This window comes from Schistocerca cancellata, chromosome 10 (genome assembly GCF_023864275.1).
Source record: "Schistocerca cancellata isolate TAMUIC-IGC-003103 chromosome 10, iqSchCanc2.1, whole genome shotgun sequence".
In the NCBI taxonomy this organism is placed as follows: domain Eukaryota; kingdom Metazoa; phylum Arthropoda; class Insecta; order Orthoptera; family Acrididae; genus Schistocerca; species Schistocerca cancellata.
In genome coordinates this window covers 180,713,249-180,737,244 of record NC_064635.1, presented here as the reverse complement: position 1 = coordinate 180,737,244, position 23,996 = coordinate 180,713,249, and the positions used below count along the sequence as shown (strand labels likewise).

The window sequence follows — 23,996 nt, the reverse complement described above, 5'->3', positions numbered from 1 at the left end:
AGTTCATGTCCAAGGGATATCCTTACAACATGGATCCATGAAACGTAAAATGAGTAAATAAATAAAATACCCTTCGTTCTGGAGATCGATGCTGAAATTTAAGCACTTACAGATGGAATAAGCTACTCACAGCTCTACAATGGCGAGATATGTTCAAGTGGATTTTTCTAGAGCTCATTGCCCAGCTGGGTACTCTCCACAACCCATGGACCCGTTTGCAGCACCTATTCAGTTACAACGCAGCTTGTAACAAGATAAAGCTTCATCACCCCGTTTTCCAAGTAGTTGCTGGGAAGACTATCTCTTAATCATCACTTTAACACCAGAGACAGCTTACAATAATTTTATATCACCATGTAATGCAACACATTTAATCATTTAGCTCATATATGGTCTTATGAATATATACTTACCTCAAAAATGTTGAATTCAACGGCCTGATTATGAGTTTTAGCAGAAATAACTCTTGTCTTCACTGGATCCCAAACAACAATGTCAGCATCAGAACCAACAGCAATACATCCCTATATTAAATGTTCAATGAGAAATTGTTTTACGTATAAGATTTTTGTTTAAAGCGAAAAATTATGAGAGAGAATTAAAGTTACGGATTTTTATAAATCAATACCTATTCTACAATGTATGTTTTGTAGAAGACCGACTCTCACCTTCTTAGGATAAATATTAAATATTTTTGCAGCATTTGTGCTGGTGACAGCAACAAAACGTTTTACATCCATGACGCCAGAGTGCACACCCTTCTCCCACACTACAGACATCCTGTCTTCAACACCATTCACGCCATTTGGAATTTTGGTGAAATCGTCTTTACCCAGAGCTTTCTGGTCCTGACTGAATGTACAGTTGTCACTGCCAACAAGCTGCAGTTTGTCTCTGAAATATAAAAATGATTAAATCGTTCAGATTGTCAAATATGGAAGTATTTGATATGAGCGACGCAGGAAAGCAAAACAAAAGACGACATACAATTATGCAGTAAAATTTTTAAGAGAGCACAGTCATTGTGTTACATACATTTATTTTATCGCTCTCTGTCTCAGAACACACACACAGACACACACACACACACACACACACACACACACACACACACGGGGAGGAAGGGGAGGGGGAGGGAGAGAGAGAGAGAGAGAGAGAGAGAGAGAGAAAGCATAACATTCACGTCGTAATACAGGGTGGTCCGAAGATCGTGACCGGGCCAAATATCTCACGAAATAAGCGTGAAGCGAAAAAACTACGAAGAACGAAACTTATCTAGCTTGAAGGGGGAAACCAGATGGCGCTATGGTTGGCCCTCTAGATGGCGCTGCTGTAGGTGAAACGAATACCGCGTTTTTTTAAATAGGCACCCCCATTTTTTATTACATATTGGTGTAGTACGTAAAGAAATATGAATGTTTTAGTTGGACCACTTTTTACGCTTTGTGACAGATGGCGCTGTAATAGTCACAAACATATGGCTCACAATTTTAGAGGAACAGTTGGTAACAGGTGAGTTTTTTAAATTAAAATAGAGAATGTAGGTACGTTTGAACATTTTATTTCGGTTGTTCCAGTATGATACATGTACCTTTGTGAACTTATTATTTCTGAGAACGCATGCTGTTACAGCGTGATTACCTGTAAATACCACATTAATGCAATAAATGCTCAAAATGATGTCCGTCAGCCTCAATGCATTTGGCAATACGTGTAACGACATTCCTCTCTACAGCGAGCAGTTTGCCTTCCGTGATGTTCTCACATTCATTGACAATGCGCTGACGCTCGTTGCCAGGCGTTGTCGGTGGATCACGATAGCAAATATCCTTCAACTTTCCCCACAGAAAGAAATCCGGGGACGTCAGATTCAGTGAACGTGCGGGCCATGGTATGGTGCTTCGACGACCAATCAAAATGAAATGGTTCAAATGGCTCTGAGCACTATGGGACTTAACATCAATGGTCATCAGTCCCCTAGAACTTAGAACTAATTAAACCTAACTAACCTAAGGACTGCACGCAACACCCAGTCATCACGAGACAGAGAAAATCCCTGACCCCGCCGGGAATCGAACCCGGAAACCCGGGCGGACGACCAATCCACCTGACATCAAATATGTTATTCAATACCGCTTCAACCGCACGCGAGCTATGTGCCGGACATCCCTCATGTTGGAAGTACATCGTCATTCTGTCATGCAGTGAAACATCTTGTAGTAACATCGGTAGATTACATTACGTAGGAAATCAGCATACATTGCACCATTTAGAGTGCCATCGATAAAATTGGGTCCAATTATCCTTCCTCCCATAATGCCGCGGCATACATTAACCTGCCAAGGTCGCTGATATTCCCCTTTTCGCAGGCATCGTGGATCTTCTGTTGCCCAATAGTGCATATTATGCCGGTTTACGTTACCGCTGTTGGTGAATGACGCTTTGTCGCTAAATAGAACGCGTGCAAAAAAATCTGTCATCGTCCCGTAATTTCTCTTGTGCCCAGTGCCAGAACTGTACACGACGTTCAAAGTCGTCGCCAAGCAATTCCTGGTGGATAGAAATATGGTACGGGTGCAACCGATGTTGAGGTAGCACTCTCAACACCGATGTTTTTGAGATTCGGAATGATCATATAAAATTAATTGTTAGTAAGGTGGGTGCCAGGTTGAGATTCATTGGGAGAGTCCTTAGAAAAGGTAGTCCATCAACAAAGGAGGTGTCTTAGAAAACACTCGTTCGACCTATACTTGTGTATTGCTCGTCAGTCTGGGATCCGTACCAGGTCGGGTTGACAGAGGAGATAGAGAAGATCCAAAGAGGAGCGGGGCGTTTGGTCACAGGGTTATTTGGTAAGAGTGATAGCGTTACGGAGATGTTTAGCAAACTCAAGTGGCAGACTCTGCAAGAAAGGCGCTCTGCATCGTGGTGTAGCTTGCTGTCCAGGTTTCGAGAGCGTGCATTTCTGGATGAGGTATCGAATATATTGCTTCCCCTACTTATACCTCCCGAGGATATCACGAACGTAAAATTAAAGAGATTCGAGCGCGCATGGAGGCTTTCAGACAGACGTTCTTCCCGCGAACCATACTCGACTGGAACAGGAAAGGGAGGTAATGACAGTGGCACGTAAAGTACCCTCCGCCACACCCCGTTGTGTGGCTTGCGGAGTATACATGTAGATGTAGATCAATGGACCACCCTGTATATGACGATTGTCAAGCGGAGTGGCCGCGCAGTCCGCGACATTCCACCTCTAACCGCGCGGCGGTTCGAGTCCTCCCTCGGGAATGCGTGTGTGTGTTGTTCTTAGTTTAAGTCACTTTAAGTAGTGTGTAGGTCTAGCGACCGATGACCTCAGCAGTTTGGTCCCTTAGGAATTCACACACATTTTGAACATATGACGATAATGCAGATTGGTTATGCCAGTTCTTGTAAAGGTTGCTTCGACAGTAAAGAGGACTGATGACAGAAATGCAATGATTGTGATGGTCTGGTGCAAGGAACATCCACAAAGTCCTTTCTGTACAGGAAAATTCACTGCTGATAATCCTTGCACTCGTTGCAGGGGTAGTGATAGTAGCGGCTGTCGTGAAGGATACACATAATCGCCCTTTGGCTTAACGGGTCACTTGCCTGGAGCTTGTTCTAGGATCCGTATCAGTGTCCCGTAGCATCCGCTCCTCCAATTGTGGTGTACGCACAGTCCGCCGTCTCCCTGCGCTTCCGTCTGTCTGAAGGAAGCCATGGTCACACAAACGCCCAAAAAGGGCTTTAAGAGTTGTGTGATGTGGTTGGTGTCTGTGAAGATACACTACTGGCCATTAAAATTGCTACACCAAGAAGAAATGCACATGATAGACGGGTACTCATTGGACAAATATATTATACTAGAACTGACATGTGATTACATTTCCACGCAATTTGCATGCACGGATCCTGAAAAATGAGTACCCAGAACAACCACCTCTGGCAGTAATAACGGCCTTGATACGCCTGGGCATTGAGTCAAACAGAGCTTGGATGGCGTGTACAGGTACAGCCCCCCATGCGGCTTCAACACGATACCACAGTTCATCAAGACTAGTGACTGGCGTATTGTGATGAGCCAGTTGCTCGGCCACCATTGACCAGACGTTTTCAATTGGTGAGAGGTCTGGAGAATGTGCTGGCGAGGGCAGCAGTAGAACATTTTCTGTATCCAGAAAGGTCCGTATAGGACCTGCAACATACGGTAGTGCATTATCCTGCTGAATTGTAGGGTTTCGCAGGGATCGAATGAAGGGTAGAGCCACGGGTCGTAACACATCTGAAATGTAACGTCCACTGTTCAAACTGCCGTCAGTGCGAACAAGAGGTGACCGAGACGTGTAATCGATGGCACCCCATACCATCACCCCGGGTGGCGATGACGAATACACGCTTCCAATGTGCGTTCACCGCGGTGTCTCCAAACACGGTTGCGACCATCATGATGCTGTAAATAGAACCTGGATTCATCCGAAAAAATGACGTTTTGACATTCGTGCACCCAAGTTCGTCGTCGAGTACACCATCGCATGCGCTCCTGTCTGTGATGCAGCGTCAAGGGTAACCGCAGCCATGGTCTCCGAGCTGATAGTCCATGCTGCTGCAAACGTCGTCGAACTGTTCGTGCAGATGGTTGTCTTGCAAACGTCCCCATCTGTTGACTCGGGGATCGAGACGTGGCTGCACTATCCGTTACAGCCATACGGATAAGATGCCTGTCATCTCGACTGCTAGTGATACGAGGCGGTTGGGATCCAGCACGGCGTTCCGTATTACCCTCCTGAACCCACCGATTCCATATTCTGCTGACAGTCATTGAATCTCGACCAATGCGAGCAGCAATGTCGCGATACGATAAACCGCAATAGCGATAGGGTACAATCAGACCTTTATCAAAGCCGTAAAGGTGATGGTACGCATTTCTCCTCCATACACGAGGCATCACAATAACGTTTCACCAGGCAACGCCGGTCAACTGCTGTTTGTGTATGAGAAATCGGTTGGAAACTTACCTCATGTCAGCACGTTGTAGGTGTCGCCACCGGCGCCAACCTTGTGTAAATGTTCTGAAAAGCTAATCATTTGCATATCACAGCATCTTCTTCCTGTCGGTTAAATTTCGCGTCTGTAGCACGTCATCTTCGTGGTGTCTTTTAACGGCCAGTAGTGTAATTTTGGTATAGCCGTACCGCCTCTCGACCGTTTCCATCTTCTTGACCCTACACAAATAAGACCTCGGTTTGTTCGCGACATGAAATGAATACCGGACCATTCTGCTGCTTACAGTTCGCTGCGTCAATCACACAGTCTCCAACACACATGGAGCACACGGCACGTGGTCAGAGGAACTGTCATTCGTCAGCTCCACGTACCATGCCAACGCTGCATTTGCGTTCACAGGTTCATGGGGCACATGCTCATAGGAGCACATAACGTTAAACTTCCTTTCTTGTTGTTAATACTGAAACATTTAGAATTTCTTCTGAAGCAGGGAATCTGGGTTCGAGACCCAGCCTGGCACAAATTTTCAGTGTCGTCATTCCATTATACGCCTGATGGTTACCGATATTTGCAGCTGCTAACACATTTCAGGTATTTCGTAACGGCCGTAGTCACCGCAGTGCCTGTTCCTTCGGACATTCATGTATTGCATTGTACTTCTGAACAACACAGTGCAGTGCGATATCGTATTTATTAAATTTAGTTTATATTCAGTACGGTGGAAGCACGTTCACACTAAACCACCATCACCATCACCATCACCATCACCATCACCATCATCTTGGACAGTTTCCAACCTCTGGCCGGGTCGGTATGGGACATAGGCCACTCGGTCGTCTTCTGTCTTGCCACCATCTCTCCGTCTTCACCTTGGTCCAGTCTGCTCCTTTCTTCTGGACGCATTCCTCTACTCCTCCCAGCCATCTGTCTCTCGGTCTTCCTCTTGGTCTCTTTCCTTTCATCTCGTGTATCCTCCTGGGTATCCTCTTCTCCTCCATTCTCGTAACGTGTCCATACCATCTCAGCCTTGATTTCTCTATCTCCTCCTGTAATTAGCTCTCTGATGCTCTCATTTCTTCTACATCTACATACATACTCCGCAATCCACCATACGGTGAGTGGCGGAGGGTACCTCGTACCACAACTAGCATCTTCTCTCCCTGTTCCACTCCCAAACAGAACGAGGGAAAAATGACTGCCTATATGCCTCTGTACGACCCCTAATCTCTCATATCTTTGTGGTCTTTCCGCGAAATGTAAGTTGGTGGCAGTAAAATTGTACTGTAGTCAGCATCAAATGCTGGTTCTCTAAACTTCCTCAGTAGTGATTCACGAAAAGAACGCCTCCTTTTCTCTAGAGACTCCCACCCGAGTTCCTGAAGGATTTCCGTAACACTCGCGTGATGATCAAACCTACCAGCAACAAATCGAGATACTGGGATAGCGTTGTTAGAGAGGCCATCGAAATTCGCACCAATGACGACGTCATAAACCGTGACTGTGGCTATAATCTTAGCAAGGCTTGGGAACAAGCGATTGGGTTAATCGAGAGTAAATCGAGCAAACGTATAGTTGTGACGACCACGGCGGACAGAGCCGTCACACCGACGTCATCTCAGACGCCGTTGCAATCTGTTCCACCGCGCGACCGTGGCGCGGGGCGCGGAAGGCGGAGAGAGCGCGCCGCGGGCGGAGGGTATTTAAATCGGCCGCCGCCGCGACCGAACCCAGTTCCGTCTGAGCAGCCATAGCGTACGGATCTCCGTGCCGGCACGTTCACAGGAGCTCAGTCCGTCAGTTCACCTGATGATGGCGACATGTATGATCGCCGAAATACTGTGCCCGTTGGACACTGTAGACCGGCAGTACACCCGTGGATATTTTGATCATCAAATACGCCGGGAGAAACTCAAGAATCACATTATTCTGAATGATCAGGTGTTTCCTTTCAGTCAACTTCTGCACGATGATACTCCTGTTTCACAAGAAGACAACAGGAGAGTTCATCAGGCTGGAAGAATATATCAGTGCGTTTCTGAACACTGGCAACATCTTTGCGGCAGTGCTAACACCAGCCTCCGTCACATCACTGATCTTAAGTGGTGTCAGGCTTGGGTGGGACACTGTCTGGGTCTGCAAAGCGCCGTTGACAAGCAGGGTGCACTCAGCCATTGTGAAGTCAACTGAGGAGCTGCTGAATTCAGAAGCAGCAGCTCCGGTCTCGAAAACTCACAACAGCCGGGAGAGCGGTGCGCTGACCACGCGCCCATTCGTATCCACATCTAGACACGCCTGTCGGCTGAGCATCACACGGTTGTCGGACGACATCGTTGTGCCTTCCGAGGACTGTTTGGACGGAGAGTTTTTATCTGAACATTCCCCCCCCCCCCCACCCACCCTATTACATCTCGACCAGCCTGCGAAATCACCTGACTTGAACACCATACAAAATCTGTGGGACATGCGAGATGGAGTGAAACACTCGACGAGATCCTGCACAAGAAAACGATGCTGCGATCACTGGCTGACCCGTATATTTTCTATGATCTACATCGTGAACTCATAGCAACTACACTGCTGGCCATTGAAATACTACACCACGAAGATGACGTGCTACAGGCGCGAAATTTAAGCGACAGGAAGAAGATGCTGTGATATGCAAATGATGAACTTTTCGGAGCATTCGTACAAGGGTGGCGCCGGTGGCGACACCTACAACGTCCTGACATGAGGAAAGTTTCCAACCGATTTCTTATACACAAACAGCAGTTGACCTGCGCTGCCTGGTGAAACGTTGTTGTGATGCCTCGTGTAAGGAGGAGGAATGCGTACCATCTCGTTTCCGACTTTGATAAAGGTCGGATTGTTGCCTATCGCGATAGCGGTTTATCGCATCACGACATTGCTGCCCGCGTTGGTCGAGATCCAATGACTGTTAGCAGAATATGGAACCGGTGGGTTCAGGAGGGTAATACGAAACGCCGTGCTGGATACCAACGGCCTCGTATCACTAGCAGTCGACATGACAGACATCCTATCCGCATGGTTGTAACGGATCGTGCAGCCACGTCTCGATCCCCGAGTCAACAGATGGGGACGTTTGCATGACAACAACCATCTGCACGAACAGTTCGACGACGTTTGCAGCAACGTGGACTATCTGCACGGAGACCGTGGCTGCGGTTACCCTTGACACTCCATCACAGACAGGAGCGCCTGCGATGGTGTACTCAACGACGAACCTGTGTGCACCAATGGCAAAACGTCATGTTTTCGGATGAATCCAGCTTCTGTTTACAGCAACGTGATGGTCGCATCTGTGTTTGGCGACATCGCGGTCAACTCACATTGGAAGCGCGTATTCGTCATCGCCATACTGGCGTATCACCAGGCGTGATGGTATGGGGTGCCATTGGTTACACGTGTCCGTCACCTCTTGTTCGCATTGAACAGTGGACGTTACATTTCAGATGTGTTACGACCCCTGGCTCTACCCTTCATTCGATCCCTGCGAAACCCTACATCTCACCAGGATAATGCATGAGCGTATGTTGCAGGTCCTGTGCGGGTGTTTCTGGATACAGAAAATGTTCGACTGCTGCCCTGGCCAGCACACTCTCCAGATCTCTCACGCCGGCCGCGGTGGTCTAGCGGTTCTCGGCGCTCAGTCCGGAACCGCGCGACTGCTACGGTCGCAGGTTCGAATCCTGCCTCGGGCCTGGGTGTGTGTGATGTCTTTAGGTTAGTTAGGTTTAAGTAGTTTTAAGTTCTAGGGGACTGATGTCCACAGATGTTAAGTCCCATAGTGCTCAGAGCCATTTGAACCATTTAGATCTCTCACCAATTGATAACGTCTGCTCAATGGCGGCCGAGCAACTGGCTCGTCACAATACGCCAGTCAGTACTCTTGATGAACTGTGGCATCGTGTTGAAGCTGCATGGGCAGCTGTGCCTGTACACGCCATACAAGCTCTGTTTCACTAAATGCCCAGGCGTATCAAGGCCGTTATTACCGCGAGAGGTGGTTGTTCTGGGTACTGATTTCTCAGTATCTATGCACCCAAATTGCGTGAAAATGTTATCACATGTCAGTTCTAGTATAATATATTTGTCCAATGAATACCCATTTATCATCTGGATTTCTTCATGGTGTAGCAGTTTTAATGGCCAGTAGTGTACATACATGGATGATACGAGGGCCGTTCAGTGAGTAATGCATTACAGTTTTTTTTTATAAAAGCCAGTTGTTTTTATTCAGGATTGCAACGCACCATATTTTTCCCACTTTTTCAGCTACAAGACCCCATTTTTCACCATAAAATTCGTTCAGTGCTTTGCACGGAGGGCAGAGTCCAGTGAAGTTTTGTGAACTCCTCCCGGGTGAAGAGACTTGTGTGAGACCTCTTGTTATCATTTAAGAGGAGAACTTCGTTTATATTGTTGTGGCGACGAACACACTGAAGTCGTTTCTTCAGTACCCTGAGGGTAGTACATACACTTCACATTGAGCGTTGCACCGTGAGGGAGGACATCAAACAGAATAACCTGTTCAGAGTCCTAGAAGGCCGTTACAATGCCTTCACCGGCTGAGGGTGCGACTCTGAATTTTTTCTTCGGAGCTTTCCTTTCGGTTCGAATCGATGAACCCATGTTTCATCACCTGTGACGATGTTCGGCAAAAGGTGTCACGATTAGCCTCGTAACGCGCAAGCAATTCTGCTCAGATGGTTCTCCGTTGCTCTTTATGGTCTTCTGTTAGGCAGTAAGGAGTCCAGCCGTCAGACACCTCTTAGAACCCCAGCTGGTGGATGAGCGTGTCAGCGCTGCCAACAAAGACGTCCAGTTGAGCAGCGAAGTGTTTGATTGTGGTCCGTCCGTCACCTCGAATGAGTGTGTCCGCACGTTCCGCTATTGCAGGAGTCAGAGCTGCGTGCGGCCGGCAGGCACGCTACCAGTTTCGCGCGACCTTGTTGCGATGATGACGAGACGCCTCGCCCAACGGCCTACCGTGCTTTTGTTCACTTCTGGGTTTCCACAGACATTCTGCAAGCGCCTATGAATATCTGCATACTCTACTTGTCCGCCAAAGAAAACTCAGTGAGAGCTCTCTCTGCTTGGAACACACCCTCATTACAGACACCATTATGAAGGGTATTGTTGTGTACATAGTACCGCGTAGTCAGCGCGTACGCAACTTTCCCACTTAAGCGCGCCCCGATAAGCACAACAGCGCAGGCGCAGCGCTCGTCCGTCTCCACACTACGAGATGGCGCTGCCATAGAGATGGACCAAATTCTGCTTCCGCGGATCCGTGTATTAATATGTAACGCAGCCAATGAGATTTGTGGTAACGTAGAACCTCGCAGCTCACACTCGCGCAGTGATACATGAACGATCGAGGTATTATAACGAGTGTACAGACCTCTGATTAGCCAGCATGCATCAGTCTGTACCAGTCTGCATTAATCTGTACCAGTCTGTACGAGTTCAACATTTGTCTGAACAAGTCTATAGTCAAGTTTCAGTCTGCACCTAATAAAATTACCATATTCCCGTACATAGCCATGAAGATAAATGTATAGACACTTTTGTCAAGTATCAGAGATATATGTGAGAATAAGATTAACGTACCAATACCAAAGGAACTTCAGATTGTCAATTGTAAATAGCATCCAGAACCAAGTTAAGTAACTTTTATGTTTGTTATTATTTTAATAAATGTGTGTGAAAGTTAATCAAGTTCTGTTCAAAGTTCACGTCAATCTGCTACTCTAAGCGTGCAAGTGGCATTTGTATCGTCTGACCTAACGGCAGAAGATAAACACGCCACAATAAGGAGACATATTGCTGACACTCGCCTACTTCGCTAGAGCGACAAGTCAAATAATCTGATGGTGTGTGTACTGAAGATCTTACAGTACGCACACCACAGGTATGTATAGCGTGCCACCTGTCGGAAATTCATGGAACCATAGAGTCTGAAGTGGGAATATGCCAAGATTTCCTACCATTAATTCCGCATGTTTTCAACCGAAATCGGACGAGAAAGAAAAGTGCTGCAATACTTATCGAAGGCCCCTCGTATAATGTTGTATGGTGAGACGAGAGAAGTAAAGAAAAGGAAACATACCTTAAGTACTGCACTTGAAGGAAGGGATCTTGTAGGAGCTCTACAGGTACCGTCAGGTCGAGTTACAAGAGAAGATGGAACACTAAACAGCATATACAAAAGAAATCTTAACAGAATTGGAGGAAAGTGGTTGTTGATAATTCTTCCGGGTTATATGGCCGTGGTCCATGGAATTTTGCTGAAACATAAAGTGAAATCGGTATTCAAACCCACCAGAAAAATAGGACAAGTACTTCGTTCTGTTAAAGATAGGCCACCATTATCATCTAGCGGTGTGTATAAAATTCCGTGTACCTGTGACAAGGTCTATATTGGTACTACGAAAAGAAGTGTGAATACGAGGGTAAAGGAGCATAAAAGTCTTTGCCGACTGGGAAAAATATACAAATCGGCCGTTGCGGAACATGCACTTCAGTCCGGTGACCGTGTAGTTAAGTTTTCTGAAACTACAGTTTCAAGTGCTACCACGAACTATTATCCACGACTGTATAGGGAGGCTATTGAAATTTAGAAACATGAAGATAATTTTAATAGAAAAGAAGAGGCCTTGAAATTATGCGAGATATGGACAGTGGCGTTACAGAATCGATAAGTGATTTTTATCTATGACGGACTATTACCGATAGTTAACTTTATCTTTGACTAGTTTTCTCTCTGCTACGATGTGCAAGCTAGACCACGCCCACTTTCATCAGTATTTAGGCCGCTCTCCGACGTCCGACTCGTCAGTCGGCAGGACTCAGCAGGACCAGCCATACCTCTGAGGATTTCCAACGTAGTATTGGACGAAACGTTAGGAACAGAAGTATTCCATGGACCACGGCCATATAACCCGGAAGAATTATCAACAACAGTACCATCCGGTCGTGAAAGCCTTCATTGTATGAAGCAAGATTGGGTTTAACGTCCCGTCGACATCAAGGTCATTAGAGACGAAGCTCGTATTGTGTCATGGATGGGGAAGGTTATCGGCCGTGCCCTTATCTAGAGGAACCATCAAGGCAATTGGATGGAGCATTTTAGGAAAATCACGGAAAACTACAATTTGGATGGCCGGACACAGGTTTGAACCGGCGTCCTCCCAAATGGGAGTCAGTAGTGTGCTAATCACTGCACCATCCTTCGATCTTAACAGAATACCAAATGGAAAAGTGCAAACCTGTGAAAAAACCTCTCGGCCTGAATTGGAAATTACAAAATGCGACACTTGAAGAGTAGCTCAACGAACAAGATGCATCAATGTACGGGCTCAAGGTCAGGCTTAGCATGTCCAGCGCCTTATTTAAGTCAGATGAGCAGCAATTCGTGCGAGTACCACCGGCGTGCCGTCACACACACACACACACACACACACACACACACACTAGGATAAATTGTCCTATTTTCGGATACCTAAAGAAATCTAAGTATACGGCTGCTTAAAAACCAGCTGAAAGCTCTCTGAAAAATTACGCAGTTTTCACATAATTGACAAAAAAATGGCTCTGAGCACTATGTGACATAACTTCTGAAGTCATCAGTCCCTTAGAACTTAGAACTACTTAAACCTAACTAACCTAAGGACATCCATGCCCGCGGCAGGATTCGAACCTGCGACCGTAGCGGTCGCGCGGCTCCACACTGTAGCGGCTAGAACCGCTCGGCCACCCCGGCCGGCCACATAATTGATTTTTTGGTTATACACGGCGTGGCAGCTAAGTCATAACACCCCTTGTATCTCCCCAACCGTAATAGATATAAAGATGCCGATTAGATAGTGAATTGCAGGGACAGAGGCTACTTGAATACATCACATTTCACGTTTGTACTATTTTTTATTACAGAGATATGAGGCCATCTCTGTTTTTTTTTAAATGGAACCCTATGTTAAATTTTAACGTAACTTGATGGGCTTAAAAAGACGGTTTCAAATATAATATTTAGGCGAATAGTTTTTTAGACATAGATATCCTCTCGTATCGTGTTCGTCCTTCGAAGCGGCGTTGTCTAATGCGACCTTTCCTATTGGCCAGTGAGGAACTTAACAGGGAAGGCGTTGTTTGCCTGCTTCTCGATAACGCCGCAAAGTGACGCACGATGTAGCTGGATAGAAGGGCATAAATGTGCTGCTGGGGTAATGAGACATCGCATTTCCGTCACAGTTCCTTGGAGCAGACGTGCATGTACACCAACGAAGAAAAGTTAGGTATGCCTCTAGTGTATGATGAAAGCAGAAGAAATGCTGTTAGAGTAATAAAGTTATATGGATAGGTGTATCCTGATCGTGTGCGTCCTACGCGCCAGCTTCTTGCACGTATTTGCAAGAAACTACTCGAATCGGGATCATGGAACGCCATACAGAAGACAAGGCAGAAAGCTGCAAGTGGCGAGGTACATGAAGAGGGCGTTCTAGCGTTGCCGCATAACGACCCTACTGTTTAAAAAAAAATGGTTCAAATGGCTCTGACAAGGGAACATCCGCATCGCACCCCCCTCAGATTTAGTTATAAGTTGGCACAATGGATAGGCCTTGAAAAACTGAACACAGATCAATCGAGAAAACAGGAAGAAGTTGTGTGGAACTATGAAAAAATAAGCAAAATATACAAACTGTGTCGTCCATGCGTAAGATAGGCAATATTAAGGGCAATTTGAGGCGAGAAGCGCCGTGGTCCCGTGGTTAGCGTGAACAGCTGCGGAACAAGAGGTCCTTGGTTCAAATCTGCCTTCCACTGAAAATTTTGCTTTCTTTATTTTCGCAAAGTTATGATCTGTCCGTTCGTTCATTGACGTCTCTGTTCACTGTAATAAGTTTAGTGTCTGTGTTTTGCGACCGCACCGCAAAACCGTGTGATTAGTTGACGAAAGGACGTGCCTCTCCAATGGGAACCGGAAACATTTGATCGCAAAGTCATAGGTCAACCGATTCCTTCACAGGGAAACACGTCTGATATTTTGTATACGACACTGGTGACAGCATGTGCGTCACATTACAGGAATATGTTGTCGACCCACCTAACTAGTACACTTGGCGAATGGGTGAAAAGTTTCTTCTACCTTGCCCAATTTAGGTTTTCTTGTGGATGTAATAATCACTCCAAAAAAAGTGATGAAAACATAAGAGTTTTTCACATAAACTGAAAATAAAAAGTTAAAATTTTCGCTCAAAGGAAGATTTGAACAAAGGGCCTCTCGTTCCGCAGCTGTTCACGCTAACCACGGGACCACGGAGCTCCTCGCCTTACATTGCCCTTAATATTGCCTATCTTACACATGGACGATCCAGTTTGTATATTTTGCTTATTTTTTCATAGTTCCACACAACTTCTTCCTGTTTTCTCGATTGATCTGTGTTCAGTTTTTCAAGGCCTATCCATTGTGCCAACTTATAACTAAATCTGAGGGGGGTGCGATGGGGATGTTCCCTTGTGAGAACTATGGGATTTAACACGTTAGGTCATCAGTCCCCTAGAACTTAGAACTATTGAAACCTAACTAACCTAAGGACACCACACACATCCATGCCCGAGGCAGGATTCGAACCTGCGACCGTAGCAGTCCCGCGGTTTCGGACTGTAGCGCCTAGAACCGCACGGCCACCGAGGCCAGCCCTACTGTTTCGTCGCGACGTATCGCCTCGGAATATGGTGTAAGCCAGAGAAGTGTTCTACGCGTATTGCACCGGCATAGATTTCACTCGTTTCACCTCTCATTACACCAAGCACTCTCCGGTGTGGATTTCGAACGGCGCCAGGAATTTTGCCGGCTTGCTCTGCAGCGCCTACAAGATGATCCACCATTTTTTCAACGGGTGCTTTTTCTGATGAAGCGGCTTTCATCAACCACGGTAATTTGAATTTCCATAATATGCATTACTGGTCAATAGAGAATCCTCATTGGCTGCCACAGGTACAGTATCAGCAACCGTGGAGTGATACCGTGCAGTGCGGCATCGTCGGAAATGTCACTGTGGGGCCGTACGTCATTCCGGGTATACTAAATGTCTATAACTATGCACAGTTCCTGCGAAACGTTCTGCCCATTTTGCTGGAAGAGGTACCACTAACTACGCGTCAGTGCTTGTGGTTCCAGCATGACGGCTGTCCTGCTCACTCATCCCGTGTGCCCACAGAGCTGTTAAATGAAAAGTTCCCGGACTGTTGGATAAGACGTTGTGCTGGAGTGAAGTGGCCAGCCCAGTCTCCTGATTTGACCCCTCTTGATTTTTTTCTGTGGGCAGCAACCAAACATAAAGTGTATGCTCAGATACCAACTACGCCAGACGATATGAAGCAACGTATCATCGAAGCGTGCGCTGATATCTCACGAGTCACCCTCGCAGCCGTTCACAAATCATTCGAACGGCAACTACAAATGTGCATTGATGCAGAGGAGAAGCATTTTGAGCACATGCTTCAGTAAAGTTTTGTATCATGTACAGTATGTATTTTGCATCTTTGTGTGTATTTGCTTCGTATTGTGATCAATAGTAAATATTTTCAAATAAAAAACAAATATTTACGAAATAATTGTGACCAATAAGGGCCTCCTCATTTACATTTGCATTTCTGTTACTTAAAGTATATTAACATCTTGTAGTATTTTAACACTGAATGTTGTCTACTATTTTGGTATCACAGTTGTCAAATAACTGAATAATATTTGCACGACATCATCAGTTAATTTTTGCGCAAAATATAACAGTATGTATTACTATTGTCGGGTAAATGGGCGTGTTTGTGTAAGGACGGATTCGCGACGTTTATCTTGTACTCTATACAACAGAAAAGGTCGCATTAGACAACGCCGCTTCGAAGGACGAACACAACACGAGAGCATATCTGTGTCTCAAAAACTATTCGCCTAAGTATTATGATATACACATATTTGAAACTGTCTTTTTAAGCCCATCATGTTACGCTAAAATTTAACATAGGGTTCCATTAAAAAAAAAAAAAGACATGGCCTCATATCTCTGTAGTAAAAAATAGCAGATACAAGGGGTGTTATGACTTAGCTGCCTCACACTGTATATAACCTTTTATGGAAATGGAAGAGGATGTAGATGAAGATGAAATGGGAGATACGATACTGGGTGAAGAATTTGACAGAGCACTGGAAGACCTGAGTCGAATCAAGGCCCCGGGAGTAGACAAAATTCCATTAGAACTACTGATGGCCTTGGGAGATCCGGTCCTGACATAACTCTACCATCTGGTGAGCAAGATGTATGGGACAGGTGAAATGTAATAATTCCAATCCCAAAGAAAACAGGTGTTGACAGATGTGAAAATTACCAAACTATCAGCTTAATAAGTCACGGCTGCAAAATACTAACGCAAATTCTTTACAGACGAATGGAAAAACTGGTAGAAGCCGACCTAGGGGAAGATCAGTTTGGATTTCGTAGAAATATTGAACACGTGAGGCAATACTGACCGCACAACTTACCTTAGAAGCTAGATTAAGGAAAGGCAAACCTACGTTTCTAGCATTTGTAGACTTCGAGAAAGCTTTTGACAATGTTGACTGGAATACTCTCTTTCAAATTCTAAAGGTGACAGGGGTAAAATACAGGGAATGAAAGGCTATTTACAATTTGTACAGAAACCAGATGGCAGTTATAAGAGTCGAGGGGCACGAAAGGGAAGCAGTGGTTGGGAAGGGAGTGAGACAGAGTTGTAGACTATCCCCGATTTTACTCAATCTGTATATTGAACAAGCAGTAAAGGAAACAAAAGAAAAATTCGGAGTAGGTATTAAAATCCACGGAGAAGAAACAAAAACTGAGGTTTGCCGATGACATTGTAATTCTTTCAGAGACAGCAAAGGACTTGGAAGAGCAGTTGAACGGAATGGACAGCGTCTTGAAAGGAGGATATAAAATGAACATCAACAAAAGCAAAACTAGGTTAATGGAATGTAGTCGAATTAAGTTGGGTGATGTTGAGGGAATTAGATTAGGAAATGAGACACTTAAAGTAGTAAAGGAGTTTTGCTCTTTGGGGAGCAAAATAATTGATGATGGTCGAAGTAGAGAGGATATAAAATGTAGACTGGTAATGGCAAGGAAAGCGTTTCTGAAGAAGAGAAATTTGTTAACATCGAATATAGATTTAAGTGTAAGGAAGTCGTTTCTGAAAGTATTTGTATGGAGTGTAGTCATGTATGGAAGTGAAAAATGGATGATAAGTAGTTTGGACAAGAAGAGAATAGAAGCTTTCGAAATGTGGTGCTACAGAAGAATGATAAAAATTAGATGGGTAGATCACATAACTAATGATGAAGTACTGAATAGAATTGGGGAGAAGAGGAGATTGTGGCACAACTTGACTAGAAGAAGGGATCGGTTGGTAGGACATGTTCTGAGGCATTAAGGGATCACTACTTTAGTACTAGAGGGCAGCGTGGAGGGAGACCAAGAGATGAATACACTAAGCATATTCAGAAAGATGTAGGTTGCAGTAGGCACTGGGTTCAAAATGGTTCAAATGGCTCTGAGCACTATGCGACAACTTCTGAGGTCATCAGTCGCCTAGAACTTAGAACTAATTAAATCCAACTAACCTAAGGACATCACACACATCCATGCCCGAGGCAGGACTCGAACCTGCGACCGTAGCAGTCGCTCGGTTCCAGACTGTAGCGCCTAGAACCGCACGGCCACTCCGGCCGGCAGGCACTGGGAGATGAAGAAGCTTAAACAGGATAGAGTAGCATGGAGAGCTACATCAAACCAGTCTCAGGACTGAAGACCACACCACCAACAACAACAACACAGCGAAAGTCAACAGATTAATTTTATAGTTTATGTCAAAGGATGTTGGGCATTTTGGTGAGTGTACTAAAATGGCGCGTACTTTCGGGCTATGAAGTTCCTAATTTTGGATAGGGTTATTGCATAAGAAAAAATTGAAGATCGCATACCTATAGGAATACTGTTTTATTACATAAAGTAATGTTGAGCTAATACCAGTTTTATTATAATAATGACTCCCTTGCAACTGCATTGAGATTGTCACTTGCAGTTTTCACATTTGTACGTCTTCCAGTCATGTTTTTTAGTCCCAGCACAGGCTTCCAATGCCTTCTTCGTATTGTCACCGGAAAATAACGTTCGTCACTTCTAGAGAAATCATTCCAAATTTTTTTTGGTCATCAGTCTACTGACTGGTTTGATTCGGCCCGCCACGAATTCCTTTCCTGTGCTAACCTCTTCATCTCAGAGTAGCACTTGCAACCTACGTCCTCAATTATTGGCTTTGACGTATTCAAATCTCTGTCTTCCCTACATTTCAGCAGGATAATGCACGACCGCATGTTGCAGGTCCTGTACGGACCTTTCTGGATATAGAAAATGTTCGACTGCTGCCCTGGCCAGCACATTCTCCAGATCTCTCCAACTGAAAGCGTCTGGCCAATGGTGGCCGAGCAACTGCCTCGTCACAATACGCCAGTCGCTACTCTTGACGAACTGAGATATCGTGTTGAAGCTGCATGGGCAGCTGTACCTGTACACGCCATCCAAGCTCTGTTTGACTCTATGCCCAGGCGTATCAGGGCCGTTATTACGGCCAGAGGTGGTTGTTCTGGGTACTGATTTCTCGTGACCTATGCACCCAAATTGCGTGAAAATGTAATCACATGTCAGTTCTAGTATAATATATTTGTCCAAAGAATACCCGTTTATCATCGGCATTTCTTCTTGGTGTAGCAATTTTAATGACTAGTAGTGTATATATCACTTAGTTTGACAATCTGCTCAATGCAGCTACTCTTAAATGTGCACACAAACCGAACCCTCACCAACAGTGAGCTTTTTTTTACAAGAGAAAGTCGTGCGTCCTCGGCCGTACTTACTCTGCCAGCAGACGAATGAGGTAGCTCTTGGCAGTGACGTCAGGAGAGAGCGGCGGACTGACGATGTGGGCCGCGGCGTGGTACCAGCACCTGTGGAGGCACTGCTTGCCGTCAGAGCCCAGGGCAGCCGCCAGCGTCTCTCCAAACACGGGGCTGCCCCCGGTAGCAGAGGCGATACTGCGTGCGTGCGCCAGTGCGTCCGCTGCAGGCTTGCTCATTACGTGCACCACGTACAGCGGGCAGTTCACCTACACAGCAAAGTGTGTCACACGTACAACACAAAAATCGACTTTGACCGTATGACAGAATGAGAAGTCAGGATGTGACTAATGTAAATTTACAACAAACCACCATACCTAATAGGCTAATAATTTACGCTTTAAGGGACTCCGGAACGCCCTATACTTGCAATGTTAAAATAACGCTTATAAATTACATCTTTCCTCACAAAGTATTTGAGGTAGAAAGTTGAACTTTTTACAGATTATTTATTGGAATATGGGCTACAACTTAACACAGGGATTTTACAAAATTTTAGTTCAGTTATTAAAGATGATTTTTTTTCAATTGTAATGAAAATTCACAACATTTTTTTGCAATTTTTTATTTATATATTCAAAAATATACAGTTTTTTGGAAAAAGGCTGTGTTAAATTATGCAGAAGGTACTGTGTAACAGTTACTGAAAGTTTGAAACAAATATGTTTGGAAGATCCTTAGAAAACATGTAATTAGTATGAGAAAATAAAAGTTTTGGGAATCGAGCGACAAAGATTGGATTAACTTTTTAGTGCATTCCAGGTCCATAGGATGGATTATCTTCATCCTCTGCAAACTCCTCCTCCAGCTTCCTCTTGTTCCTCCTCCTGTTTACTCTTGCTTGTATTTCTAGACTCTTTACAGCCCTGTCTGCAGCCCGAAGGCGTTCCTTGTCTGAAGCAAGCATCGCTCGTACCATGTTAGAACCTATCTTCATTCCCATATTTCTAAATACCTTGCACCTTACAATGTTGCCATCATTGAAAGTCGCAACAGCATCATACACACCGAAGTGAGGTGTTTCTATTCCAACAAATACAGTCTTGGGGATTCTCGACCATATAACACTATTTACACTTTCATTGGGGTTTTGAGTTTTTCCGTGAATACACTTTTTCAACAGTTCAGTTATTATTATTATTATTATTATTATTATTATTATTCTTATTATTATTAATAATTGGTTAATAATAACACCATTTGACAGCAGTTTAACAGCGCCACAGTGGGTCACGCCCATGTAGAACACATTTCAAAAAAATTTAAAAATTGTTGTAGTCTTCGGAATTGAATAAATTATATATCTATTAAAAGGAAATAGTTGCAGATTCAGAAAACGCAAAAAAGTAAAAATGGAACTTTTCATGATTTTGAGCCTTTCCGGAGCCCCTTAAGGTTAACAAAAACAACTACCATAACGAGAAGGAGAAATACACACATCAAAAAACTTTTTGTATCACCTCGGTTCCGAGAGTTCCGGAACCTGTACAGAAAATTGGAATACAGATCAACATAAACATCTTTCCCGCCCTTTTTATTGCTCATGAAAACCACACATTGGCTGTTGTACCACCATACAGCGAGACCTTCAGAGGTGATGGTCCACAATTGCTGTACACACTGGTACCTGTAATACCCAGTAGCACTTTCTCTTGCATTGATGCATGCCTGTACTCGTCGTGGCATTACCATCCACAAGTTTGAGAGTTGGCAGTGCTCTCTTAGGATTTAAAGGTTGGCTACAGCATGCATACATAAGCTCTGGAACTCTGGAATCTAAGATATTGATGTCGCGCCTCGCAGCGCACGGATTAACTAGTGGCAGTTTGGAAGCCAGTGTAGGAGCCCGCCTGCTGTGGTGCGCACGTGTGTTGGGCGAGGGGTCGTCGCCGAGCTGCCGTACTGCCGTGTCCGCCAGCAGCGACACGGGATTTGGTACTGAGTTGACATTTTTTTTATAATTTGCAGCGCGCTTATCAATTTAAAGAAAAGGGTTTCTGTATGTGCGTAGCAGCAGACGGTAATTTTGATAATGATAGGAGTTGAATTCGTAAGGGAAACTATTGTTAGTCGAATAGATTAAGTACTGATTTTTGTCATTGATTTCTGTTGTAATTGTCAGGGAATTGTTTCACTATGTTTTTAATTGAGAAGTATTTCAGCCTGTCTCAAGAGTTTGGTTACCGTTTTGTTAATTGAATGAGAAAGAATAGCTTTCAGAATATAGTTTTTTTATAAAAAGGAATTACTTGTTTGGGTTATCATTTATCGAGTTTAGATTTGACCAAACCCTTTCTGTTGAATTATATGTAGCAGCAGCAGCCGCAGCAACAGCAGGAGCCGCCATACAGAACATGCATTGCACTCAGCATGAATAATAGGTTTTTTATGTTTTTGTTAAATAATGGAATACAGCAGATCAAGCAGTGGCAGAAGAAAGTCCAAGTAAGTTGTTTGTTGCGCACAGGACCAATAAAAAATAGAGTTTACGCGATCTCTGTAATAGTAAAGAGTACAAGCACAAGATTTTCAGTCGAAAACACGAGATAAGAAGATAGAGCTCGTAACTTTCAAGTTCATCAAAGCACTGTTGGTCCAGATTGGCCCATTCCTCGACGGCGATTCGGCGTCGATCCCTCAGAGTGGTTGGTGGGTCACGTTGTCCCTAAATAGCCCTTTTCAATCTATCCAAGGCACGCTCGATAGTGTTCATCTCTGAACATGCTGGCCACTCTAGTCGAGCGATGTCGTTATCCTGAAGGAAGTCATTCACAAGATGTGCACGATGGGGGCGCGAGTTGTCGTCCATGAAGACGAATGCCTCGCCAATATACTCGGGTGCACTATCGGTCGGAGGATGGCATTCACGTGTCTTACAGCCGTTTCGGCGCCTTCCATGACCACCAGCGGCGTATGTCGGTCCCACATAATGCCACCCCAAAACAGCAGAGAACCTCCACCTTGCTGCACTCGCTGGACAGTGTGTCTAAGGCGTTCAGCCTGACCGGGTTTCCTCCAAACACGTCTCCGACGATTGTCTGGTTGAAGCATATGCGACACTCATCGGTGAAAAGAACGCGATGTCAATCCTGAGCGGTCTATTGGGTATGTTGTTGGGCCCATCTGTACATAGCTGCATGGCGTCGTGGTTGGAAAGATGGACCTCGCCATGGACATCGGGAGTGAAGTTGTGCATCATGCAGCCTATTGCGCACAGTTTGAGTCGTAACACGTCGTCCTGTGGCTGCACGAAGAGCATTATTCAACAGGGTGGCGTTGCTGTCAGGTTTCCTCCGAGGCATAACATGTAGGTAGCGGTCATCCACTGCAGTAGTAGTCCTAGGGCGACCTGAGCGAGGCGTGTCATCGACAGTTCCTGTCTCTCTGTATCTACTCCATGTCCGAACAACATCGCTTTGGTTCATTGTGAGACGCCTGGACACTTCCCTTGTTTAGAGCTCTTCCTGGTAGAAAGTAACAATGCGGACGCTATCGAACCGTGTACATCCCACCTGGTGGATGGAGATTATATATTTGTTAAAACTCGGCAAATCAAAACTCTTAACTGCTGAACTGAAAAATTCTTGAAAATCCCATCCTACTGCAAATCAATTGAAAAAATCTCAAATCTAGGAAACTTCTTTGGCTTAGAAACATAACTTCTCTGAAAACTTATAAGCAGAAGGGTGAAGACGATTCATAAAAAAATTGAATAAAAGGAGAAGTTTATTCACTGGGAAAAAGAAACTGAATGTTCTGAATTAATTGAATATTGAAAAATACATGTATATGTTGTAACATATGTGTATTCAACATGATAATTATTATTTTGACCTAAATATGTGTATTTTGTCTGAAAAATTTATATGGAACTCCTCAAAAGAACATACAAATTAATATGTTATGTGCCTGGTGTGTCTTCTTCCAGATCCTGTAAATCTATCAATGCTATTTTTTCTGTCCATACTACCTATCAAGTATTTGAAAGTTAGTATTACAAATCTATGATTTTTTAAAAATTCTTTGGTTACTACCTAGAATTATCAATAACTCAAATGTGTTTTACAGTTTGAAGTATTTTGATTCACCTTCAATATAGCAACAAAGCGATTTTCTGAAATTTTATGATTTGTATAGTTACGAATAGTATTTTATTTACATCGTTTTTAAATCTGTATACAGTCATATATTCATTTTTACATCTTCCTTGATATCCAGAATAGTCTCTTGGAAAATATTTCTCAGCGATAAGGTTCCTTACAATGCTGTAAGGCTATTATCACAATCATCCATTTCGCCAATGTGTGTTGTGAATTTGCACTGGTGGGCAGATGCCATTGGATGCTACTCATATATATATTTTTTAGTGCACTCATTCATATTCTCACCCTCTTGCCTTGTCACTGTTGCTGTTCTTTCTTAATTCTTCTTTTGATGATGGTAGTTTTGACTGAACTCATCCAATATCACTAGACTTTCTGTCTGTCTATCTATCTATATAGTTTGAGGCTTTGCTTAAAAAACTTCTTGGGCTTGGGGGCCTATTGTAATGCAACTCATCAGTGAACATTCTTTGTCACATACTGGGCATCTGAGGTATACAATAAATTCACAATACAATCCAACAGTGTACAAATAGCAATTTTGCATATAGTGTAGATTTGGTGAGATGACATAGCTAAAGTGATCTTATGTATTTATGAACAACAAATGTAATACAACATGAATTTAATGTAAGATTTATTACCTTTCAGAAACATAATTACCTTTTTGTATGTTCTATATATTTCAAAATTATCATTACATTTGAAGTTACTGATGTTGTAATAGGTAATTATGAATTCTGAAAAGATAATGTAGAAAACACTGTTAATATGTAAGTCTTTTGTTAAGTTAAAGAGTTACTTTGATATGCAATAAATTCATGCTTCTTGTCAAGTTAGTTGTTGTGAGTTGA

At 44.1% G+C, this 23,996-nt stretch overlaps 1 protein-coding gene across 2 annotated transcripts in view; it reads right to left on the bottom strand.

The window, feature by feature from the left end:
• The window catches only part of LOC126106557 (dihydropyrimidinase-like), a 99,137-nt gene that overhangs the window by 33,596 nt on the left and 41,545 nt on the right, over nucleotides 1-23,996 (bottom strand). For both annotated transcript variants that reach the window (XM_049912894.1, XM_049912895.1), the window contains exons 8-10: nucleotides 19,001-19,248; nucleotides 669-894; nucleotides 414-524 (exon numbers count right to left, since the gene is read on the bottom strand). In XM_049912894.1, coding sequence (XP_049768851.1) covers nucleotides 414-524; nucleotides 669-894; nucleotides 19,001-19,248 — 585 coding nt within the window. The remainder of the gene's footprint in view (nucleotides 1-413; nucleotides 525-668; nucleotides 895-19,000; nucleotides 19,249-23,996) is intronic.